Genomic DNA, 19,307 nt, shown 5'->3' with positions numbered 1-19,307 from the left:
CAGCGCCAGCTCGCTTTCTCGCTCCGTATATTAACACACTGTGCTTTTTTTCCCCTCTGTGCAGTGATTTACATTTGTTGACACATTCTCGAGACTTTACATTCACATGCCCACTTATTAAATAATCAGCAAACACTCGCCAAGTGACTGTGACCAGGGAGAAAAAAGAAAAGGCAGCAGCGTTTTAACTGGCACATCTGCATTTCAAAGGCTGACACAGAGAGACAGATAGAGGAAAAGTACTAGAAAACGAGGGAAAGGGTGTATTCAACAAAAATCAGAGCTCCGGGTGACGGATGCAGACGGTCCCAGCAGTGGAGAATGTTGCGACAAACACACTATGTGTATATAAGATAGCAGGCTGTCACAGCTGTCATTAAAACACTCTCTTAAGACACGCCAGTGAGTCAGAGACAGGGTGTGTGTGTGTGTGTGAGAGAGAAAAATGAAGCAGTTGGGTTAAAGCTGGCAGGCATTTGGCTGGCCTTCCTCTCTATGCACAGCTACTCTTTACAGTCTAATAAATAGACAGTTGCCTTTGCCACACTTATTCCTATTGTGTGTGTGTGTGTGTGTGTGTGTGTGTGCTACCTGCTGTCTTTTTTTCTATACTTTTCTGCATCTTGCTTGACCACTGAATCTCTTCCGGCAGTCCTTGTTTTTGTTTACTTTGTTCGTTTTTCTCTCCTTCTTGCCCATCTGGTATCGGCACTTCTTGTTGCTCTTGTTACATTTCTTTATGCCTCTCTCTCTCTCTCTCTCTGTTGCTCTCTCACTGTCTTTGTCTCTCTCTCTCTCTAGCTCACTAAATACTAAACTCTTGAACCTCACCCCCCTACACACACACACACACACACAAGTACACATGCACACTGACCTTTATCCCTCTTGTTCTCCGTCCATTCTGCTTTTCCTTTCTCACCCTGTCCTCTCTTTTTCTCTCTCTCTCTCTCTCTCTCTCTCTCTCCACCTCACCCATCCTCCATCTCTCTATCTCTGCTTGGCTGCCCACACAGCCCTCTCTGTGACATTGACCCCCAGTGCTGCTCTTGCTTTTTTTTTTTTTTTCTTTTTTCTTTCCTCCACACATGCCGGCTTTGTCAGTGTCGCAGTCATGCATGTGAGATTCGAGGCTTCTGTGCCATAAACAATCAGCAGCGATGCACTTCTTTTTTTTATTTGTTTTATATGAATGTTCACAACAGAATAACGGGCCTCGTTTATCCCTCCTGTATATAACCAGTGTATTAATGCTTTCAGAGGACAAACTGAACTACAAAATAGATGGAGCTAAAAAAAAATGAATGACTTTACTATAAAAGAGCACCTCCTAGGTGTTATTTATTTGTTATTTACTTTTGGTTTTGGATTGCTTTCTTTTAAATCTTTATAAAATGACTGAGACACTAAAGTTATTTCAACCAGACAACTCTATATGTGCACATGATTAGGCATAACATTATGAACACCTTTCTGTCAGAAGCAGCATTAACTACTTCAACAGTAGCTCGTCTGTTGGATCGGAAAGTTGTTTTTAATGCTTTTATTTTATTTCTAAGTACAGATTTTTGTTATTTATAACATTTCTGTTATCAGGGATAGTTATATAGCATGTCTTTACCTCTGAGTCTCTGAGAGATGATGTTTTTCTCCTCCACCATGTCGGGTGAACTCTCAGTAGTTCTCTCAATACCACAGGTATGTTTGTTAGGTTAGGGCTCTAAAGCAGAGCGACGTTCTTGAAGATTATAGTGACCTCAATATGATCCAAAACAACCAAAGCAGATGAAGGTATTTTTTACAGCTAAAACAGCCTGGGGTCAAACTGACCACAAGGAGATATAATATAATTTTGCACAAATTATAACCATTATTTTTTATTGGAAGGCGATTACTCAAGCTCCAGATTATTCATTCAACTTAAACACTGAAGCTCGTGTAGATGTGGAACAATTTCCTGGGAAAGCACAATACAGAATCCATGCGAGTGACCAGACACATCAGGAGAGAGACGGCAGATAAGAGGGGTTTGATGCTTGTTGTGATAAATTAAGCATACTCAGACAGAAGAAAGGTGAACAGTACTGACTGTGAGGAAAATCTACAGGGATATGCACACCGCTGAATGTCTCTGGAGGTATTTAGCGAGTCAGGAAATTAGATCCTACTTGCCAGTATCCCCCGAGCAGGAAGCACGACAGCAGGAGTAGTGTATAAGATGTCATTAACTAATTCACATCAGCTAGACAGCTATACCCCCTGCACAAGCACGTGCACAACCGCTTCCTCACACCTGTACATCCGCACACATCCAGCTGGAATGGTAGAGCGAATCACTTCTGCACACTGCCCCCTACTGGCTGCATTGCTGCAACTCTGCTCAACTTTCAAAACGGACTCATGAAGCCGTATCTGCCACAGGCTTCAGTTTAAACATTGATTTTTACCCCACATTTTATTGTGCATCCTAACCATTGCTTTGCCAAAAGTCTCTACGTTAGCGTAATGTCAATGGCGGGGTTGAAACGATTGCGATCTGTTTTTTTGCAGATGACTCGTCCTCAGAAAGTGGGAGTGGCAACGGCATCCACAGCATGACTCCTCCTTCGATGGGCGTGGTTTCTGCGAGTGACGTTGCAGCGGCTGGACCAGTGACTGGGTCGTACAGTCAGGTTAACGGAACTAGGACAGCCGTGCCACTGGACTTCAGCACCACTTCGTCCTCGTCGCCAGACGAGCAGCAACCGGTGAACCTGAGAGAGCGGATGAGTCAGGCCCTGCCCACTGCTGCAGCCATGCTAGCCACGTTCAACCCGGAGCACTCGGAGGAGTTCCGCCGGAAATATCACAAACCACCGCTGGCCTCAGAGCTGCGCCTTGACCGAGACATCAGGGACTACGCCAGCAAGGTCTATATACACACACACACACACACACACACACACACACACACAATGATATACCTACACCAGAGGGAAACATCAGTATTTTTTTCCCAAATAAAAGTTCTGAAAACAACATACTTTTTGTGATGGCTATGTACAAGGTGTGGAACATTTTCCTACTAAACACACACATACACACAACATCCATCAAGGGCTGTATTCCAGGTCATACTGAAAGTCTAGTAATGTTCAGTCCAGTTTTAGTGGATTTAAGATATATAGTCTTAAAAATGTTGTCTTAATCTTCTCAGGGGCCCTCTCACACAACACATGGTGGCTTAGCCGTTAGCATGTTTGCCTCACATCTTACCTGGCAGGGGCAATACCTCGATCAAGGAGGTTGTTTTGCCCAAAGCGTGGCTCGGCCATTGCACTCGGGCTGTGCTGACCTTTGCGAATTGCCCCAATGCGTGAATCTCGACTGCGCAATTTCTAAGTTATTTTCAGCAATTTCTTATAGTGGGGGACTGCGTTTGCGCTCTCCCCTTTCTCACTGGGGCAGTAGTAGCTCAAGTAGTTCTAGCCCCAGCACCACTAAGCTCCACTGTTGGGCAGTTGAGCAAGGCCTTTAACCCTCTCTGCTCCAGGGTTGCTGCATCATAGCTGCCCCTGCGCTCTGACCCCAACTTCCTCAGATGGGAGAAAAGAAGAAAAGACTTCCACTGTGCTGTAATGTATGTGTGGCGGTAATAAAGGCTTTGTGCCCTCGGTTCTTCTTCTTCTTCTTTATCTCTGGAGGTTGCCGGTTCAAATCCCACCTCTTCTTATACTTCAGGGGTTTCCTCTAGGTTTTTAAAGGCACCCATTGTGGGCTGATTGGTATCTGTAAATTCTCACTAGTGTGTGAATAGGTTTTTGAGTGTTTGAGTTTCTGCCCCGGTGTCCCCCCAGGATAGACTTCAGGTTCCCCGTGACCTTGTGTAGGATAAACTGTCAGCGGATGGATGGATGGATATTGAGCTGTATTTCTGTCATATATTTCTTTCAGTTTGTAGTAGTGCTGACAGAATGACATCATACACATCCATGATACAATTAAGAAAATGACAAGCTGCAAATAATTCATTAGTTGTATATAAGCCATATATTGGTCACAGTAGTCTGTTTTTCCACCATGTCCACTGGCTTTGACTCACCTGACTCACCTTTAAGGCACACTCATATTCACTAGAGAAAACTGGCCCTGTTGGCAGAATGCCACTTGCTGGGACTCGCACTGTACTTTATACAGGGCTACGTGTATGCCAAGCTGACATTTCCTGAATTTCTTTTTAGCATTTAGTGAAGAGAGAGAGAGAGGCATTTAGAAGGTGCTCATGCAAAGGATGAGATTTATAGAGAAGAAGTAGAAATAAATAAATAAAACACTATATACCAGGAGAAAAAAGTGATTGACAGCTGTGTGTGTGTGTGTGTGTGTGTGTGTAGTCTCCTCAGTATGGTTCAGGAAGCTACGACTCCATAAAAATGGAGATGTGCGCAGAGGACCTGACGGTCAGCCGCTCTCAGGGCGCGGACGACGACGATGACGATCACGATGACCACGACGACAGTGACAAGATTAACGACACCGAGGGAGTGGACCCTGAGAGGCTGAAGGCATTCAACGTGTGTAAATCATTTGCCCATGTTCACTTTGCCGAAAGTTTATTTATCCGTGTTGAATTTGAAACACGTACCTCCCTCTGTCTCTGCGTTAGATGTTTGTGCGTCTGTTTGTCGATGAGAACTTGGACCGCATGGTGCCCATCTCCAAGCAGCCAAAGGAAAAGATACAGGCCATTATCGAATCCTGCAGCCGCCAGTTCCCAGAGTTCCAGGAGCGTGCACGCAAGCGTATCCGCACCTACCTCAAATCCTGCCGGCGCATGAAGAAGAACGGCATGGAGGTACAATCTAATACACACAAATCCACAACTCGTACTGTAATAAGCTTGTTGCTCCTGTCGCCTGTGTCCTGCAGTGATGCAGCAGCTCTTTAGGTCTACCAAACACTGACCCCTTTTGGTCATTACACAGAATGTCACAGTGTTTAACGCTACCCTCATGAGACCGGAATAAAATCATTGTCTTTTCTTGTTGATGCATTTTTGAACTTATTATTCATGTAAATATCTGTGTGTGTGTGTCATGACAGACCCGGCCCACGCCACCACACTTGACCTCAGCAATGGCAGAGAACATTTTAGCTGCTGCCTGTGAGAGTGAAACAAGAAACGCTGCCAAGAGGATGCGGATGGACGTCTACCAAACACACGTCAGTGTCTCTGTGTGTGTGTGTGTTGTGTCAAATGTGTTAGAGTAAAAATGCCACATAATTTGTATATGTTAGATTAGAGAAGCCACAAATATGTTGGATATTCAGGATTCGGACAGTTCTAAACTAATCTACTGACATGAACTAGCCTGTTTATGCCTTTCATTCGATGCTACTTGACGCTAGTAAAGCCATACTCATGTGAAGGACTTGTTGAGGATCTTAAACTGGCAGCCAGACACGGCATGATTCAGACAGGACTTCAGAAAGGAACCCAAGTTCCCCTTCATCAGCTGTTGTTTAACGTGCGGCGTGGAAAAAAAACGTCTCCAGGAGCTGCAAGTCGATGAATGGCAGCTGTCTTTCATCACACGCGTCATGAACTAAAGGCATTTTGCAAATACTTCACGCTTCTGTCGATTAAAATAAATAAGTAAATAAAACCATTGCCAAAAGAATGGAGAAAATGTTTAGGTGATGGAGCTGTGGCAACAACGGTAGGAGTTTGATTTTGCAGAAGCAGCTCTGCAGAAACCCTGCCAGCAGGATGAGATCATCACCACAGCGCTGTCGCTTCTATGAAACTAGATACATCAGGATAACTGCTAGCAATTCCAGTTTGGACCGTTTCAATTTCTTCTCAACATGCTGCTATGCAAATTTATGCTATGTGAAAGCCCGTCCTGCACGCTTGAGCATCGCTACTGGAACGTGCAGCATGATGATGACGGTATTTCCGAGCCTTTCAGGTTCTGTCAGGTTAGGTACGATTACAGCCGGATCGTTTAGAAAAATCTGAAGGTTTTATTCGGCTCTGGTAGAAGAAACCTGCCAGTGAATTGAATTCTGAGAGTTCTGACTGACAGGAGAAGCTCCGTCTGGTCGGTGCTGTGATGAGGCAAGTCTGTCTGCATCCGACACACAAGGTATAAAGCAATAATTACCGGCTCATCTGAGCATGACTGAAAGGAATGAGAGAAACATTGGCAGTGGATAGCCAACGCTATGATTACTCATTTGTGTAATGATAGATGAAACAGGTCCAGAGGAAAAAAAAAAAAGAGCTTTTTTATTTATTTATTTTCATGGTAAGTGCAGTGTGTGTGTTTGGATTAATAGTAAATGATGTATGGTTGGAATTTTTGGGTTTACTCGGAGATGAAGCCCGTGAAGAAGCGCTGCCGCTGCTGAGTCTACTGATATCACGCGGAGACGGTGATCGAATAGCAAAACTCCTTTGAAATTTGCAGTATTTATACAGAAGAAAGATGTCATATTCAGCGTAATCTATTGTATAAGTAAACAAAAGACGTCAACAGAAACGTGTGTGGCGATTGATGCGTTCCCCGGCAAGTTTTATTATGAAAGTCTAAATTGCAGTAGGAGAAACTGTCGGCCAGTGTCTGTTCAGCGAAACGGAACAGAAAGGATTTCTAACACAACACAAAAGGACATCACGAAGGTCGTAAACAAACAGTATTAGATGGTCAGCCCAGGGCAGAGCGTGCTACGATTCAGAATATATCGTGTATGGAAGTCTGAAGAATGATTCTTCTTTCCCATCAGGAGGATCAGATAGCTCTGGAGAAGGCTGTCTCTCGTGAGCCGGTGCCTCTGACCCACTCTGCGTATTCTCTGGCAGCTTCTGCTTACTCCCAGGACCAGCTGTATATCAACGGAGGCCTTGGCTACAACTACCGTGCTTTCACTGGCCTGGCCAGCAGCATGCAGCACCCTGTCTCCCTCACTACCCCTGCTGCCCAGACCAACGGTGAGAATGAGACATCAGCAACTTTCTTTATATTTTTTAAAGCATGTTGTCTGGATTTTAATATTCTCTCTTCTGTAGGACCTACCGACCTGAGTATGAAGTCTCTGGCTTCAAACTCGTCTACGTCAAGCACCAACAGTCTTGGGCGAAGCGGAGGAGGAGGAGGAGGAGGCGGGACCTCTGCTCAGCTCAGCCATACGGAAGTGACAGCGGTGCGTCAGCTGATCGCCGGCTACCGCGAATCGGCCGCCTTCTTACTCCGCTCCGCCGATGAGCTGGAAAACCTCATACTGCAACAGAACTAACCCGTATACGCTCTCCTCCTCTTCTCGTCGCCACTTTCTATCTCTCTCAGCCTGCCTTTATCTTTAACTCTCGCTCCATCACCTCAGGTCTCTATTTTTGCTAGCCTCGCTCTCTTCACGCCACCATCTTCACCCTCACCGGCGTGACGCTATCGGGAGAGACGACGCGGCATCGATCGGTACGACGTCACAGTTCTACGAGAAACAAAGAAAGGGGGCTGATGAAGATGGGAGTACGCTGCAATGCTGTGTCGAAAAGAAGAAAACGCCGTTCCTGTGGGTGGCTTGGCCTTGTGAATCATACACCTCTCCACCTCCATGCCCTTAAGCCCATTTTCTAAATCAGCTCCTTTAACTGTTTTTCCCTTTATACCCCTTGCTTTCCAGAGCCACTAATTTGCTGATTTTGTTTTTGTTTTTCCAACAGGAGGCATTACGTAGTGCCAGTACTCCTGTTTATTACTAAAATGAAGACACTTTTGAGTTGAACTGAAGGAAGATGACCTGACAAAAAAATAAAATGAAAGATTAAAGATAAAAATCCGAACGGAAAGAACCGAACGAGACCTTTACATTCGCTGTACATAAACGCTCTCTGTTCTAAAGCACTTTTTCTTTTCCACTCAATCTGACCTCTCCTCCCTAACACCGCTTTTTTGCCGTAGGGAGAAAATTGTGTAACTTATGCATACGAAATACAGGTGGAGCTCACCTGGAAATACCTCAGCCTGTCCAAATCCTCTGTGTCCCAGTTCTGTCTGAAAGGAGAGGAATCCCTCCTTCTACTACTACCTTGTGCGTCCAGTGCCTCTCCGGGATCTAAAAGAGGGCATGCATATAGGACATGAGCTCGGTTTGTTCGTTTCTATACTTATTTATTCGATTTGTTGTTTTTTTTTTTTTTTTTGGTTTGTTTTTTTCTTTCTTTCGCTTCTGTAATGTAATGTACATAATCCATCAGAAAGTATTGATTACTGAAATACACTGAAATGAAATACACTGGAACTGGAGGATTCACGTTTAATGAAGTGTTTTGATCAGGTGAAGAGCTCTGCTTTAACGTTCTGGTCTTTTGAGACCTCTCAAAGCATTCCAACTATGGATACCGACTCTATACTCCACAACCTTTCTGTCTTTTTGTTATTTTCTTAAAACTATTTTAATGCCATTCTTCTGAAATCACCTCTTCTTTCATGCACGTGTCTGGAGCAATGGAGGGAGAGTGATGAAGGGATGGAGGAAGGATCGGTTAGTCTGTTTTATTTATTTTTTTCTTTTAATCTGTTTCTTTCCTCAATGGCCATTAATTCCACTCTGCTGCTAAGGACTTGGACTTTTTACGCCACAGACCTGAAACCTCAAGCCTCCTGCACAACCAGAGCACCTCAACCTGGGAAAAAAAAAAAAGACAAACAAACAAAAAAAACGCAAAAAAAAATAAATAAATAAATAAAGTGAGACGGTCCTGAGAAGACAGACAATGGAAAAGGTTCTTGATTTGAATGCTTAGAAACAGAAAAATACTGCCATACTCGTTTCCTGCATTTCCATCTCGTCAGTTTTTTCCCACCGAGGGTTTCGCTTTGCGGCTGCGTTTTTTTTTTGTTTATCCTCGAGTCTGAACGCTTGGGCGTGTGCTTAATTCCTGACTTCAGTAGAGATCAGCTTCTCGACCTGTTTAGAGCTTTCACACGCTCGAACATGCACATGTGTGAAGTCTCTGAGGAACTGAATCTTTCAAAGAAGAGAAGTAGAGATTGCAAGCCGTTTTAGTCCGTGAGGTAGGCTCGTGTAGGGGCTGACTTGACTGGTGCCGTCACTGTAATTTGCTCCTCTTTGCACACTGAGGCAGTGCTGCCCCGCGGCTGAGGAGCTTGGCGTCAAAGCTCGAGGTCGGACTGCTAGTGAGGAGCAAGAGGAAGTTTATTGCAATGCAAAAGATAATCAAAAGCGTTCCTGGTTCCTGAAGGAGAGAGTTGGATGCGTAGAAACTACCGAGACCTGGAATGAGCGCCGAATTTCCGTCGTCTCTTCTTTAGTGTGATTCTGGAACATTTGATAATTAGACATCACCATAATGTAAAATAATCTTCCATGTGTAGGACCTCCAAGTTTTACATCCTACATGTAGTCATTGCAAATGGTACCACAACATCCATCTGGCTGGGAAATGCAGGTGAAATCCATACACTCCCTAGGCTAGTCTGGGTAGATCTGCGCATTTTTAAACTCTCTCTCTCTCTCTCTCTCTTAATTATTGGTAGTGATAAGGATGAGGAAATATGCAAAATGACCAGTCCTCTCCTCACTGTGCTCTTGTCTTACTGTGGCTGCTTGGTTTTCAGTTAATATCGCCTTCACGTTCGAAGGATCCATCCCTCTCGTGACGCTTTGATTTTGTTCCTCTCATCTGTTTACTCGAAGGGAATAGAGAGCTGTGTAGATGTCCTCAGTTCTTTTTGTTGTTGTTTTCTGTGAATCCAAAAAGCCTTGTTGTGTTGCAGCTGACCATGTTGATGATGTTCCTGTTAAAAACATTCTCTGTGATTGTGTTCTAGACCTTCTCCTTGACCTGCTCATGAGTCATGATTAATAATGTTTACTTTCACTTGCTATTTTCTCTTTTTCCTTTTTCTGCTCAGTCCTTATGTGAAAGCACTGTATATGTAAAAGCTGGGTACTAGGACTGAGACCTTGCTCTCCGGTCTTCGTGTGTCCGTCTAACCCTTTTTTGCTCCCACCGGTTTCAGCATGATGGAATGGAGTGAAGGAGAGGGATGGGTCCTCCTGCTTATTAAAACTCACTCAAACCCTGCTGAATTTAGACCTAACCTCACACGCCACTAAGCTCCGCTTCGCTTGAAATTTGAGATTTGAGACATTTGTAATCTAGGCGTCGGACCGCTAACGTTATTTGTGGACAGGTTGTGAGATTATTAAGGGAAATGAAAGGCACGCTCATTCTCACTCATCTGGGAATTTTTTTCTCCCACCAGCGCTGCCTCTTGGACGACGACTTTACGGATACAAACTGTAAAAACAAGGCAAATGACAATCTTGGAAAAAGGTGTGATTAGTCTGGTTAGATTTCCCGTCTCCGCGTGCGGCTATTGTTTACAGTGCGTATGGGAGAACGCAGTGGGGGTGGGGGGTGCGATCCAGCCATAATCTGAGCATCTCTGACGATATCTTGGACGTCTGGCCCCTTCTCTCGCTACCTGTGGAGGACTCCTAGTGGCCCACTGTCAACACCTTCTTATGATTTCTATTTTTTATTAGAATTGTCATGGTTATTATTTTTTAAATTCTTTTTGTATGACGACAAGTGGTCTTTCTACAACTGTTTTTGTACAACACCAACATCACGAGTGAAGTAATTTGTCTATACATTCCAAGGAAGGATGTCAATACACGAGGGAGTCGAGTGGACCCAGGTCATCGAGCATGTACGAAAGACAGCCCACCTAAGTGCTCTATACTACTAATCAGAAAAACTAGTGGCTTTCGGACAAAACAACACACGTGCACTATGACGTACGTGTAGCGACGATCCTGGGTTACCTGGTGCGGCTTCGTTCAGTTACGCCCCTGCAAAGGCAAAGTGCATGTACTTTTGGTGATGCTAACAGCACTGGTGTTAATGGGTTTTTTTTGGTACATTTTCATATAAATAGTATTACAACCCCAACTGTATACCTCATGCTACTGTATTCACTATTAGCCAACATGCTTTGAAAAAACACACACATGGGCAGTTTCAGGGGTTTTTTTTTTCTTCTTCTTCTCCTTTTTTCCCTGAGACTGCACTTTGCCTTTGCCTGACGAGTCGAGTTTATTGAGCACTTGATTTGTTCAGCTATAGTGGACAGTCCATTGCGAGTGTACATATTAACTCCCCGGTCTGCGTATTTATGATACCAATATGCTACAAAGCCTCCAGGTCCTACATACAAAGCTTTGTTTTATTTCATAGCTGGAATTTCACACACACACACACACACACACACACACACACACACACACACACACACACACACGTGATCTGTCTACATGTCATGTTACCTCTTGGAGGCACATCGACATCATCTCGGCATGTACAGTGTAAACACTCGCACGTACACAGTGCTGTGTTTGGTTACGTTATCTGCTGAACCTACACGGTGAAAATGACCGGTTTGGGCTTGATGTAGAGCTCAGCAAAAATGTGAGGAAGAAAAGGGTGTGTTATTTTGGGGTTTTTTTTGCTGCAGTGATGTACATACAGTCGAATCATCCCAGTTTCCCTCTGCAGTCTGTCTGTAATTTGTTGGTGCTTTACAATTACTGTTCGTTTTGTTCTGCTTTATTGTTTCAGGGGCTTTTCAGCTCTGCTTTGGAGATGTATGTTTATACCAATAGGGAATGCGCTCGCTCTCTCTCTCTCTCTCTCTCTCTCTCTCTCTCTCCTTCATTTTGGACTCAGTGGAAGTGTGATGTTTACATGTACAGATTTTTCAGAAATTCTCTCTCTCTCTCTCTCTCCCTGCCCCTCCCTCTTCTTCTTCTTCTTGTTTGATCATTGTTTTTTGCAACTTTTCTCCTTCCTGTTCTCATACAATGCTTAATTGAATCAGATTTTTTTTGGGGGGTTTATGGAAGGGAATTGTGTGGAAACGTATCTGATTTAAGGTTTATGTTCATTTCGGCAGCGAGTCCTGTTTTGCTTCCCGGCTTTCAAACTGCTGACAAACAGGAAGACAAAGCGAAGGCTCGCCGTAAAACGATCCTCCGTTCTGACTGCGAGCCAGTACACGGCAGTCCATTTCTTTGCAATTAAAAGCCATTTCCCTGCCCTTCACTGGGCTCGCAACAAGTATTAAATTACAAAAACATACTGTAAACCTCAGGTAAATGACTACTATTTATGTAATTGTAAGTCTTACTGGCAGCCCATTTCCCTCTTTAATACCACATAAATTATATTAAATAATTATTCTTTTGTTTTTATATATATATATTTATTGTGTTCTGTACAACAGGTGAGACCTTTTTCAGTACATGTGGCTAAATATTTAAATTCTTCTGAGAAGTGACAAATATATATGTGAAGAAGCTGAAAGATGAAGAAAAAGAAGAAATCAATTTCTGTTTTGTTTAATAAGAAACAGCATGGGTGACTCCTAACATATCACTTTGATTAAAAGAAAACCAATGATGCTTTCTCCAAGTGGGTTTGTCACTACTGAGGTTAAAAAGAAAAAAAAAAATGTCTTCAAACATGACATTGTGACTTTATTATTATTATTTTTTATTTTTTTCCCTCCCAAGCTGTTTGTCTGAAAGCTAAATATGCTAATAAAATCGTGTGCTTATATATCCAGCTGCCCGTGAACGTTTGATTTGTTGAGCAGGAAAGGAAAGGCGGAAAGTGGAGGAATTCGCTGCTGTCACGCAATCATAAAACGCTCCTCTAGGGTCAAAGGACAGACCGTTGTGAACGACACACACACACTCTATATTAGCAAAGGTTTTGGGACGTCTGCCTTTACATGCACATAAATGTAATATGGAGTTGTCTCGCCCTTTGCAGCTAGAACAGCTTCAACTCTTCTGGGAAGGCTTTCCACAAGTGTGTTTATGGGAATTTTTTGACCATTCATCTAGAAGAGCATTGGTGAGGTCAGGCACTGATGTTGGACGAGAAGGTCTGTTCTCTCAGTCTCTGCTCTAATTCATCCCAAAGGTGTTCTATGGGGTTGAGGTCAGGACTCTGTGCAGGCCAGTCAAGTTCCTCCACACCAAACTCACTCATCCATGTCTTTATGGACCTTGCTTTGGTCACTGGTGTGCAGTCATGTTGGAACAGGAAGGGGTCATCCCCAAACTGTTCTCACAAAGAGCATGAAATTGACCGAAATGTCCTGGTATGAAGCTGAAACATTAGGAGTTCCTTTCACTGAAACTAGGGGGTTGAGCTCAACACCTGAATTAAATGATTTGGAGGGGTGTCCCAAAACTTTTTGCCAATATAACCAGTATATATCATGCTCTCTGCTTCATGTACTTTAGGGTATTTTCAAAGTTTCCACAATGTTTAAATAATCACCATACACTGGTTTGTACTGGTCATTAAAACTATAAAACATCCCACCAAAGGTCACGATATTTCCATATGATTGAAGTCATTGTCTCTTAAAATGTAAAATCTTACCTCAAATTTTCTAAAAAATCTACCAAGAAAAGCTTTTTGAAGATTAAGATCAGAAAAAAATTATTTAAGACTACACACAAGTCTGTTGAATGAAATATCCTCCCAGCGCTCACATCTCCAGGTGAACATTCCCAGCTGGAACCTTCTTGCAGGAGCCGAGCGTTTTGGAGCTCATGCTCATCAAACACAGGCTCCGTGTCGGCTCTGTTCAATCGACTAGATAATAAAATTTTATTATTAGTGAATCAACATTCATCATATTTACTGTGACATCAGTTTGAATGAAGGTTCACTTTCTTCCAGGAGATTCTTGACTCTGATACAACTGCATCATCATCATCATCATCATAATAGTGCAACTAAATTCTCCTCCTTAATAATAAATTATTATTATTATTATTATTATTATTATTACTATGTTTTCTTATTTAAACTATTTCAGTTAGATAGTTAGATAATTATAGATCCAAACAATCAAAAAATATATAATTAAAAAAATTCTACATTTTCGTTTTTTCATTTTTCGATCAATTCTTTTTGACATACAACATACCAGGCATTTATATATATATATATATATATATATATATATATATATATATATATATATATATATATATATATATATATATATATATAAATTATTGCTGGATTATTATTGTATTGTAATAAACTAATGTAGGCCTGTCGATGTGATTTTTTTTCTTTCTGATTATTTTCTGCGTTTAAAAAGCAGCAAGAAAAGAACAAAGATCCTCTGAGCTGAAATCGAAACGGGCTAATCATGCATAGGCAAATTTATTTTCTACAAGACTCTTTAATACCCACCCACCGAAGAAAAACAGCCTGAAATAAATAAATAAATAAATAAATAATCAGCAGTGTTACGCATTCAGCACGGCTGGACGAGAGCGGAACAGAGAAACGCAGAGCCACGCGCAAGCTTGCCCCTGAGAAAACACACACCGGATGCTGCGTACTATCATCATCATCATCATCACCACCAGCAGCGGCGGCGGCGGCGGGAGTGATGATACTGGTGAAGGGCGATCTATCTCTCCCATCGCGCAGGATGGTCTTTGCAGGCCGTGAACTCCTCAGTTCTTCTCTTCTCCCTGCGTGTCGTGCAGCTCGTGTGCGGCGCTATGTTTCCGCGTTCCCAAAGCGCGCTCATTTCTGCGCTACTGATCCATCCCTACACCAAACCGGTTTCACCTGATTCTCCGCTCTGCCGGCTCGCATAGCGCTGACTGCACTACAAAAAGGAGGGACACCATATCAGAGCTAAGAACGAGCCTTCATGAAGGAGAAGGACGCGCGGTATCTGTGATCGCACGCGCGCCAGGCTACGGTTTATTGTGGTCGCCGGACCTTGCTTTTGACGTGCGCCGTCGGGTACTCCAGGGTGGAGTTGGAGGGGAGGGGGTGGGGGGTGGCGGTGGTGGTGGAGGACATAGCACGGAAAGACTGCGGGGGGAATGGAGGAGTGCTGCCGGGCGTGCATGCCCTGTTTAAACCGCTTGTGGAACTGGTTATGGCCTGACCTGCACTATCCGAGCGTCACTCCGGCCGCCGAGATCCGCACGGTGTCCGGCGAGCTCCGTGTGCCGCAGCCCAAGAGGCGGCCTGCGCAGCTTTACGCCGCTCTCTACGACTTCGAAGCCCGCAGCGAGGAGGAGCTGTCGGTCAAAGAGGGAGACAAGCTGTCGGTCATCGAAAAGCGAGGACAGTATGTGCTGGCCAAAAAACTCACCGGAAGCCTCGAGTCCGGCCTGGTGCCGGCCAACTACGTCGCGTTGCTGCAGGACGAATTTGCTAAATACAAGTAAGTGAGTAAAATATTACAGGATGGAGATTGGGGCTCTGCTGCTACTCCTACTGCTCATACTGAACCTGCTCTCATGATGACATGTTCTCTCTATTTGAAGTCCATTGTCTATTTGTTTGTTTGTTGACTTCATGATGTTCTGGGTTTTCTTTGTTTTTGTCCCATCAGCTCTTACAGCTCACTGGTTTTCATTACAAAGAGTCAAATGAATCCTGATTCAGGAGAGCTGGTACAAAAAGAAAACAAAAAACACCCTGGTTTCAGCTGAGAAACACTTTCACCTCTCACCTACAGCCTAGTCCTTCATTTTTCCGAACAGTCACTCTGTACAAATAAACGCTCATTGTTTGCTATGCTATCTTGAGCAGAACAATAGAGTGTTAGATGCACGATGCAGAAGTACATGGGTATCAGGCGGGCTGACATGACAAACATGCAGACTGGAAACCTGTTACGATTACACTGAAACTATGCAACGTCACCACACGCACACCGAGCCAGCGAGTGCACGTGACCTCACCCATGCTTATACTGGTGTTATGGGTCCCAGGCTTTGTTTGTTCTGAAAGCTATGAGGGCATGAGCACAATGAAATTCTTGTGCACTAAGGAGCCATAGCAGATTAGATATACAATGAAAGAAATTCATATTAGTGTACATTTATACATACTATATATGATATGAGAGGATTACTGGATATTATATAATATAGATGCAACAATTTGTTAATGCAAATAATATCATTCCTCTAATTTAGTGTGTGTGTGTGTGTGTCAGATGGTACTATGGGAACATAAACAGACAGAAAGCCGAGCAGCTGCTTCTGGCTCCCCAAAATAAAACGGGTTCTTTCCTGGTTCGAATCAGTGAAAGTCACAGTGATGAATACACCATCTCAGGTGAGACAGCCCTCCACCCATCTCTGATCACTGCCTTGCATTCATTGCTTTACTGAACACTTTATTAAGAGTAATGCCTGCACGTCCGTCTTCTTCTTCTTTTTCGCCTCCTCCCGCTCCCTCATTTTTCAGATGAACAATAACCCAGTTCTTGCCTTAGCGATTGTCTCAGGATTTCTCATACCATCCACCCACTAATGCATTATTTTTCCGTATGCATTTTCTTACACCTTATTGGTCAGCTTGCACATCTTACCGAGTCAGCAGTTCTGTTTCTGTGTGAGTGCAGCAGAGAGTGTGTTACATTTATCTTCACCACCCCCAAAGCAAAACGCTTTACATTGGAGAAGAAATTGTCGAAGAAAATAGATAGATTGATAGATAGAGAAATTGTCCTATTAATGGCTGAAAAGGATTATAGAATTAAGGTTGTTTTAGTTTTAGCAGCCGAGAATCAGAGCGTGGTCTGCTGGATAGTGAGATTTTTAATGAGGTGTTATGTAACAGTGCTTTCGTACAGTGCAGGAGTGCCGTGTTGTATCTTAAGACATCTGACAGAACTCATCTATACATTATCTGATTGATTTTATTGCCTGTTTCACAGCCAGGAGTGAAAACAAAGTCTTCCATTTCCGGATCCATCGGTCTTCAGTCGGTGCTTACTTTGTGTCTGATAAGATCTCCTTTGCCACTTTGGATGAGCTTATCAGATACTATCAGAACAACCCCAGGAGCCTGGGGTGCCCTCTGGACCAGCCGTGTGTACAACAGGTACGATATTTCTGTTATTACATAACAGACATAGAATATTGCTGTAGCATGTACACTGATCAGGTATAACATTCTGAGCAGTGTGACCGGTGAAGTGAATAAGACTGATGATCTCCTCATCATGGCACCTGTTAGTGGGTGGGATATATTAGGCAGCAAGTCAACATTTTGTCCTCAAAGTTGATGTTAGAAGCAGGAAAAATGGACAAGTGTAAGGATTTGAGCTTTGAGTTTGAACAAAAAGGGCCAAATTGTGATGGCTAGACCACTGGATCAGAGCATCTCCAAAACTGCAGCTCTTGTGGGGTGTTCCCGGTCTGCAGTGGTCAGTATCTATCAAAAGTGCTCCAGGGAAGGAACAGTGCTGAACCGGTGACAGGGTCATGGGCGGTCAAGGCTCATTGATTCACGTGGGGAGAGAAGGCTGGCCCGTGTGATCCGATCCAACAGACGAGCTACTGTTGCTCAAATTGCTGAAGAAGTTAATGCTGGTTCTGATAGAAAGGTGTCAGAATACACAGTGCAGGACGGGTCAGCACCAACACAATATTAGGCAGTCATAAAAGTTCAGTCATGAATTGCTGGAGAAAGTTTTTTTTATATATAGAGGCCCAAATAAGAGGATTTCCAGTTAACAGCAAGCACCAAATACAAAACATTCAAATAACTATTTCTCCAAAGAACCCAGGTTATTAATGTAAATGATGATTTAAAAGAAATAAAACATGAATAATTTGATATATATTCACACTACTAAAGCTCAAGTCAACCCTAAAAAAAACTCATATCATATTATATCCTTTACACGCTTTTTCTTTTTTTGCGTTGGGCTTCGACGTGACTCTTCTCCTTCCTAGGAAAGGAACAGAGGCTGAAACACTGAGGCCATGGATGATGAGCTCCAAAGAGAGACACACATTCATACTCACACACTCTCATTTATCTGTTCTCTCCTGTAATGGGGTCGTATCAGCCTTTTACCTTTTAGTTTCAATCGATTGTTTCTACATTTCAACAAAACGTCTGCACTTTTGTCACATTTCACTGCTTTAGTACTACAGCAGCATTTCACTAGCACTAATAAAGTCTAAATTATAAAAGTCTTTTCGATTTCGATCACTGGCTGAAATGAGTACGCCTCTGAATATCAGATTCTCATTATTTCTAATAAATATGAGAATATTTAGAGATGTTTACAAATGCACTAGATTTACTAGAAGGGTATTCATTCAAAGTCAAAAGTAAAGTATCTCTTGATTTTTATTGCTTATAATTTCTTTATAATCTGTTTGTATTTCATTGTCTGCTTTGTTACTTCAATTCAAATAAAATGTGCAACTCGTTTGAGTTATTTTTCAATCCACTGAAAACTATCCATTTCTCAATCGTGAGTATTTATTTAATTTTTTTCCCTTCCGAATTGTCCCCGTTACCGGGACACAGGAGCACGAAAGCGCTGAATGTGTTCCCACATCAGAGAATTAGAAATGGAAATCACCGTATCAGGTTTAATGCCACACCTAAAAAACAAGCCAGTTCTGAAACTAGAGCTCCCCCCCCCATCATTCAAATTTATTATGAAATTATAATTTAATTCCCCTAAATATAGCAAAGGTGTTTTTGTCTATGAATTTTTTATTTCCAAATTTTATAACTCTGTGTTATTGAGGTCATATTATAGTCCTTGTGGGTAAAGAGAGATAGAAGGTGATCTCCAGTTACTTAGTGTGTGTGTGTGTGTGTGCTGTGCATTTGTTTGTGTACAGAGGGAGCTATTTGACATGGAGCCATGGGAGAGGCCGAGAGAAGAGTTTAAGCTTGTGAGGAAACTGGGGGAAGGGCATTTTGGTGAGGTTTGGGAAGCCCTTTGGACTACCAAAAACCAGAAAGTGGCCATTAAAATGTTGAAACAAGGTGAGTTATTTCTCTCTCTTTTTTGTTGCCCATTGTTCCACTCCTTACATACAATTTTATATATTTTTCTAAGCAATTCCTGATGAAGCTGAACTAGTTGAAGTAAGCACTCTGCCTCAAAAAGGAATTGATGGTCATTTGGACTCATTCTAGTCCTAGTCCTCGGCTAGTCCTGGTTATGGAAATGACCTGAACTTGATATTGGCCGTCTGGACGTACAGCTCTTACCACCAAGCTGCTATTGTTGTAACCTGCACCTAAAGTATCTCTTCAGCTGAAACTCAATTTAAATAAACTTTGAATAAAAAACAGCAGCCAGATAACTATAAATGTAGATAATCAATCGATGCAACGTGGACACAGTCTATAAATATGATTTGATTGTTAAACTAGACTTAACCTGAAGTCTGATTAAAGCTTTTTAAAT

The 19,307-nt window shown here is 42.8% G+C and overlaps 2 protein-coding genes and 1 pseudogene across 4 annotated transcripts in view; all 3 read left to right on the top strand.

Annotated features, from left to right (window-relative positions):
• Nucleotides 1–8,728, top strand: part of nol4lb (nucleolar protein 4-like b) — an 88,685-nt gene extending 79,957 nt beyond the window's left edge. For both annotated transcript variants that reach the window (XM_058409947.1, XM_058409946.1), the window contains exons 6-11: nucleotides 2,551–2,909; nucleotides 4,374–4,553; nucleotides 4,646–4,834; nucleotides 5,083–5,202; nucleotides 6,769–6,973; nucleotides 7,052–8,728. In XM_058409947.1, coding sequence (XP_058265930.1) covers nucleotides 2,551–2,909; nucleotides 4,374–4,553; nucleotides 4,646–4,834; nucleotides 5,083–5,202; nucleotides 6,769–6,973; nucleotides 7,052–7,278 — 1,280 coding nt within the window. In that variant the 3' untranslated portion in view covers nucleotides 7,279–8,728. The remainder of the gene's footprint in view (nucleotides 1–2,550; nucleotides 2,910–4,373; nucleotides 4,554–4,645; nucleotides 4,835–5,082; nucleotides 5,203–6,768; nucleotides 6,974–7,051) is intronic.
• LOC131366476 (U1 spliceosomal RNA) lies at nucleotides 3,248–3,433 on the top strand (annotated as a pseudogene).
• Nucleotides 8,729–14,378: 5,650 nt separating the features above from the next.
• The window catches only part of srms (src-related kinase lacking C-terminal regulatory tyrosine and N-terminal myristylation sites), a 21,607-nt gene continuing 16,678 nt past the window's right edge, over nucleotides 14,379–19,307 (top strand). The window contains exons 1-4 of one of the 2 annotated variants that reach the window (XM_058410630.1): nucleotides 14,379–15,293; nucleotides 16,074–16,195; nucleotides 16,800–16,966; nucleotides 18,733–18,880. In XM_058410630.1, the coding sequence (XP_058266613.1) occupies nucleotides 14,947–15,293; nucleotides 16,074–16,195; nucleotides 16,800–16,966; nucleotides 18,733–18,880 (784 nt within the window). In that variant the 5' untranslated portion in view covers nucleotides 14,379–14,946. The remainder of the gene's footprint in view (nucleotides 15,294–16,073; nucleotides 16,196–16,799; nucleotides 16,967–18,732; nucleotides 18,881–19,307) is intronic. The other variant, XM_058410629.1, reaches the window with a different exon arrangement.

This window comes from Hemibagrus wyckioides, linkage group LG15 (genome assembly GCF_019097595.1).
Source record: "Hemibagrus wyckioides isolate EC202008001 linkage group LG15, SWU_Hwy_1.0, whole genome shotgun sequence".
In the NCBI taxonomy this organism is placed as follows: domain Eukaryota; kingdom Metazoa; phylum Chordata; class Actinopteri; order Siluriformes; family Bagridae; genus Hemibagrus; species Hemibagrus wyckioides.
This window is presented reverse-complemented; position numbering and strand designations above follow the sequence as displayed.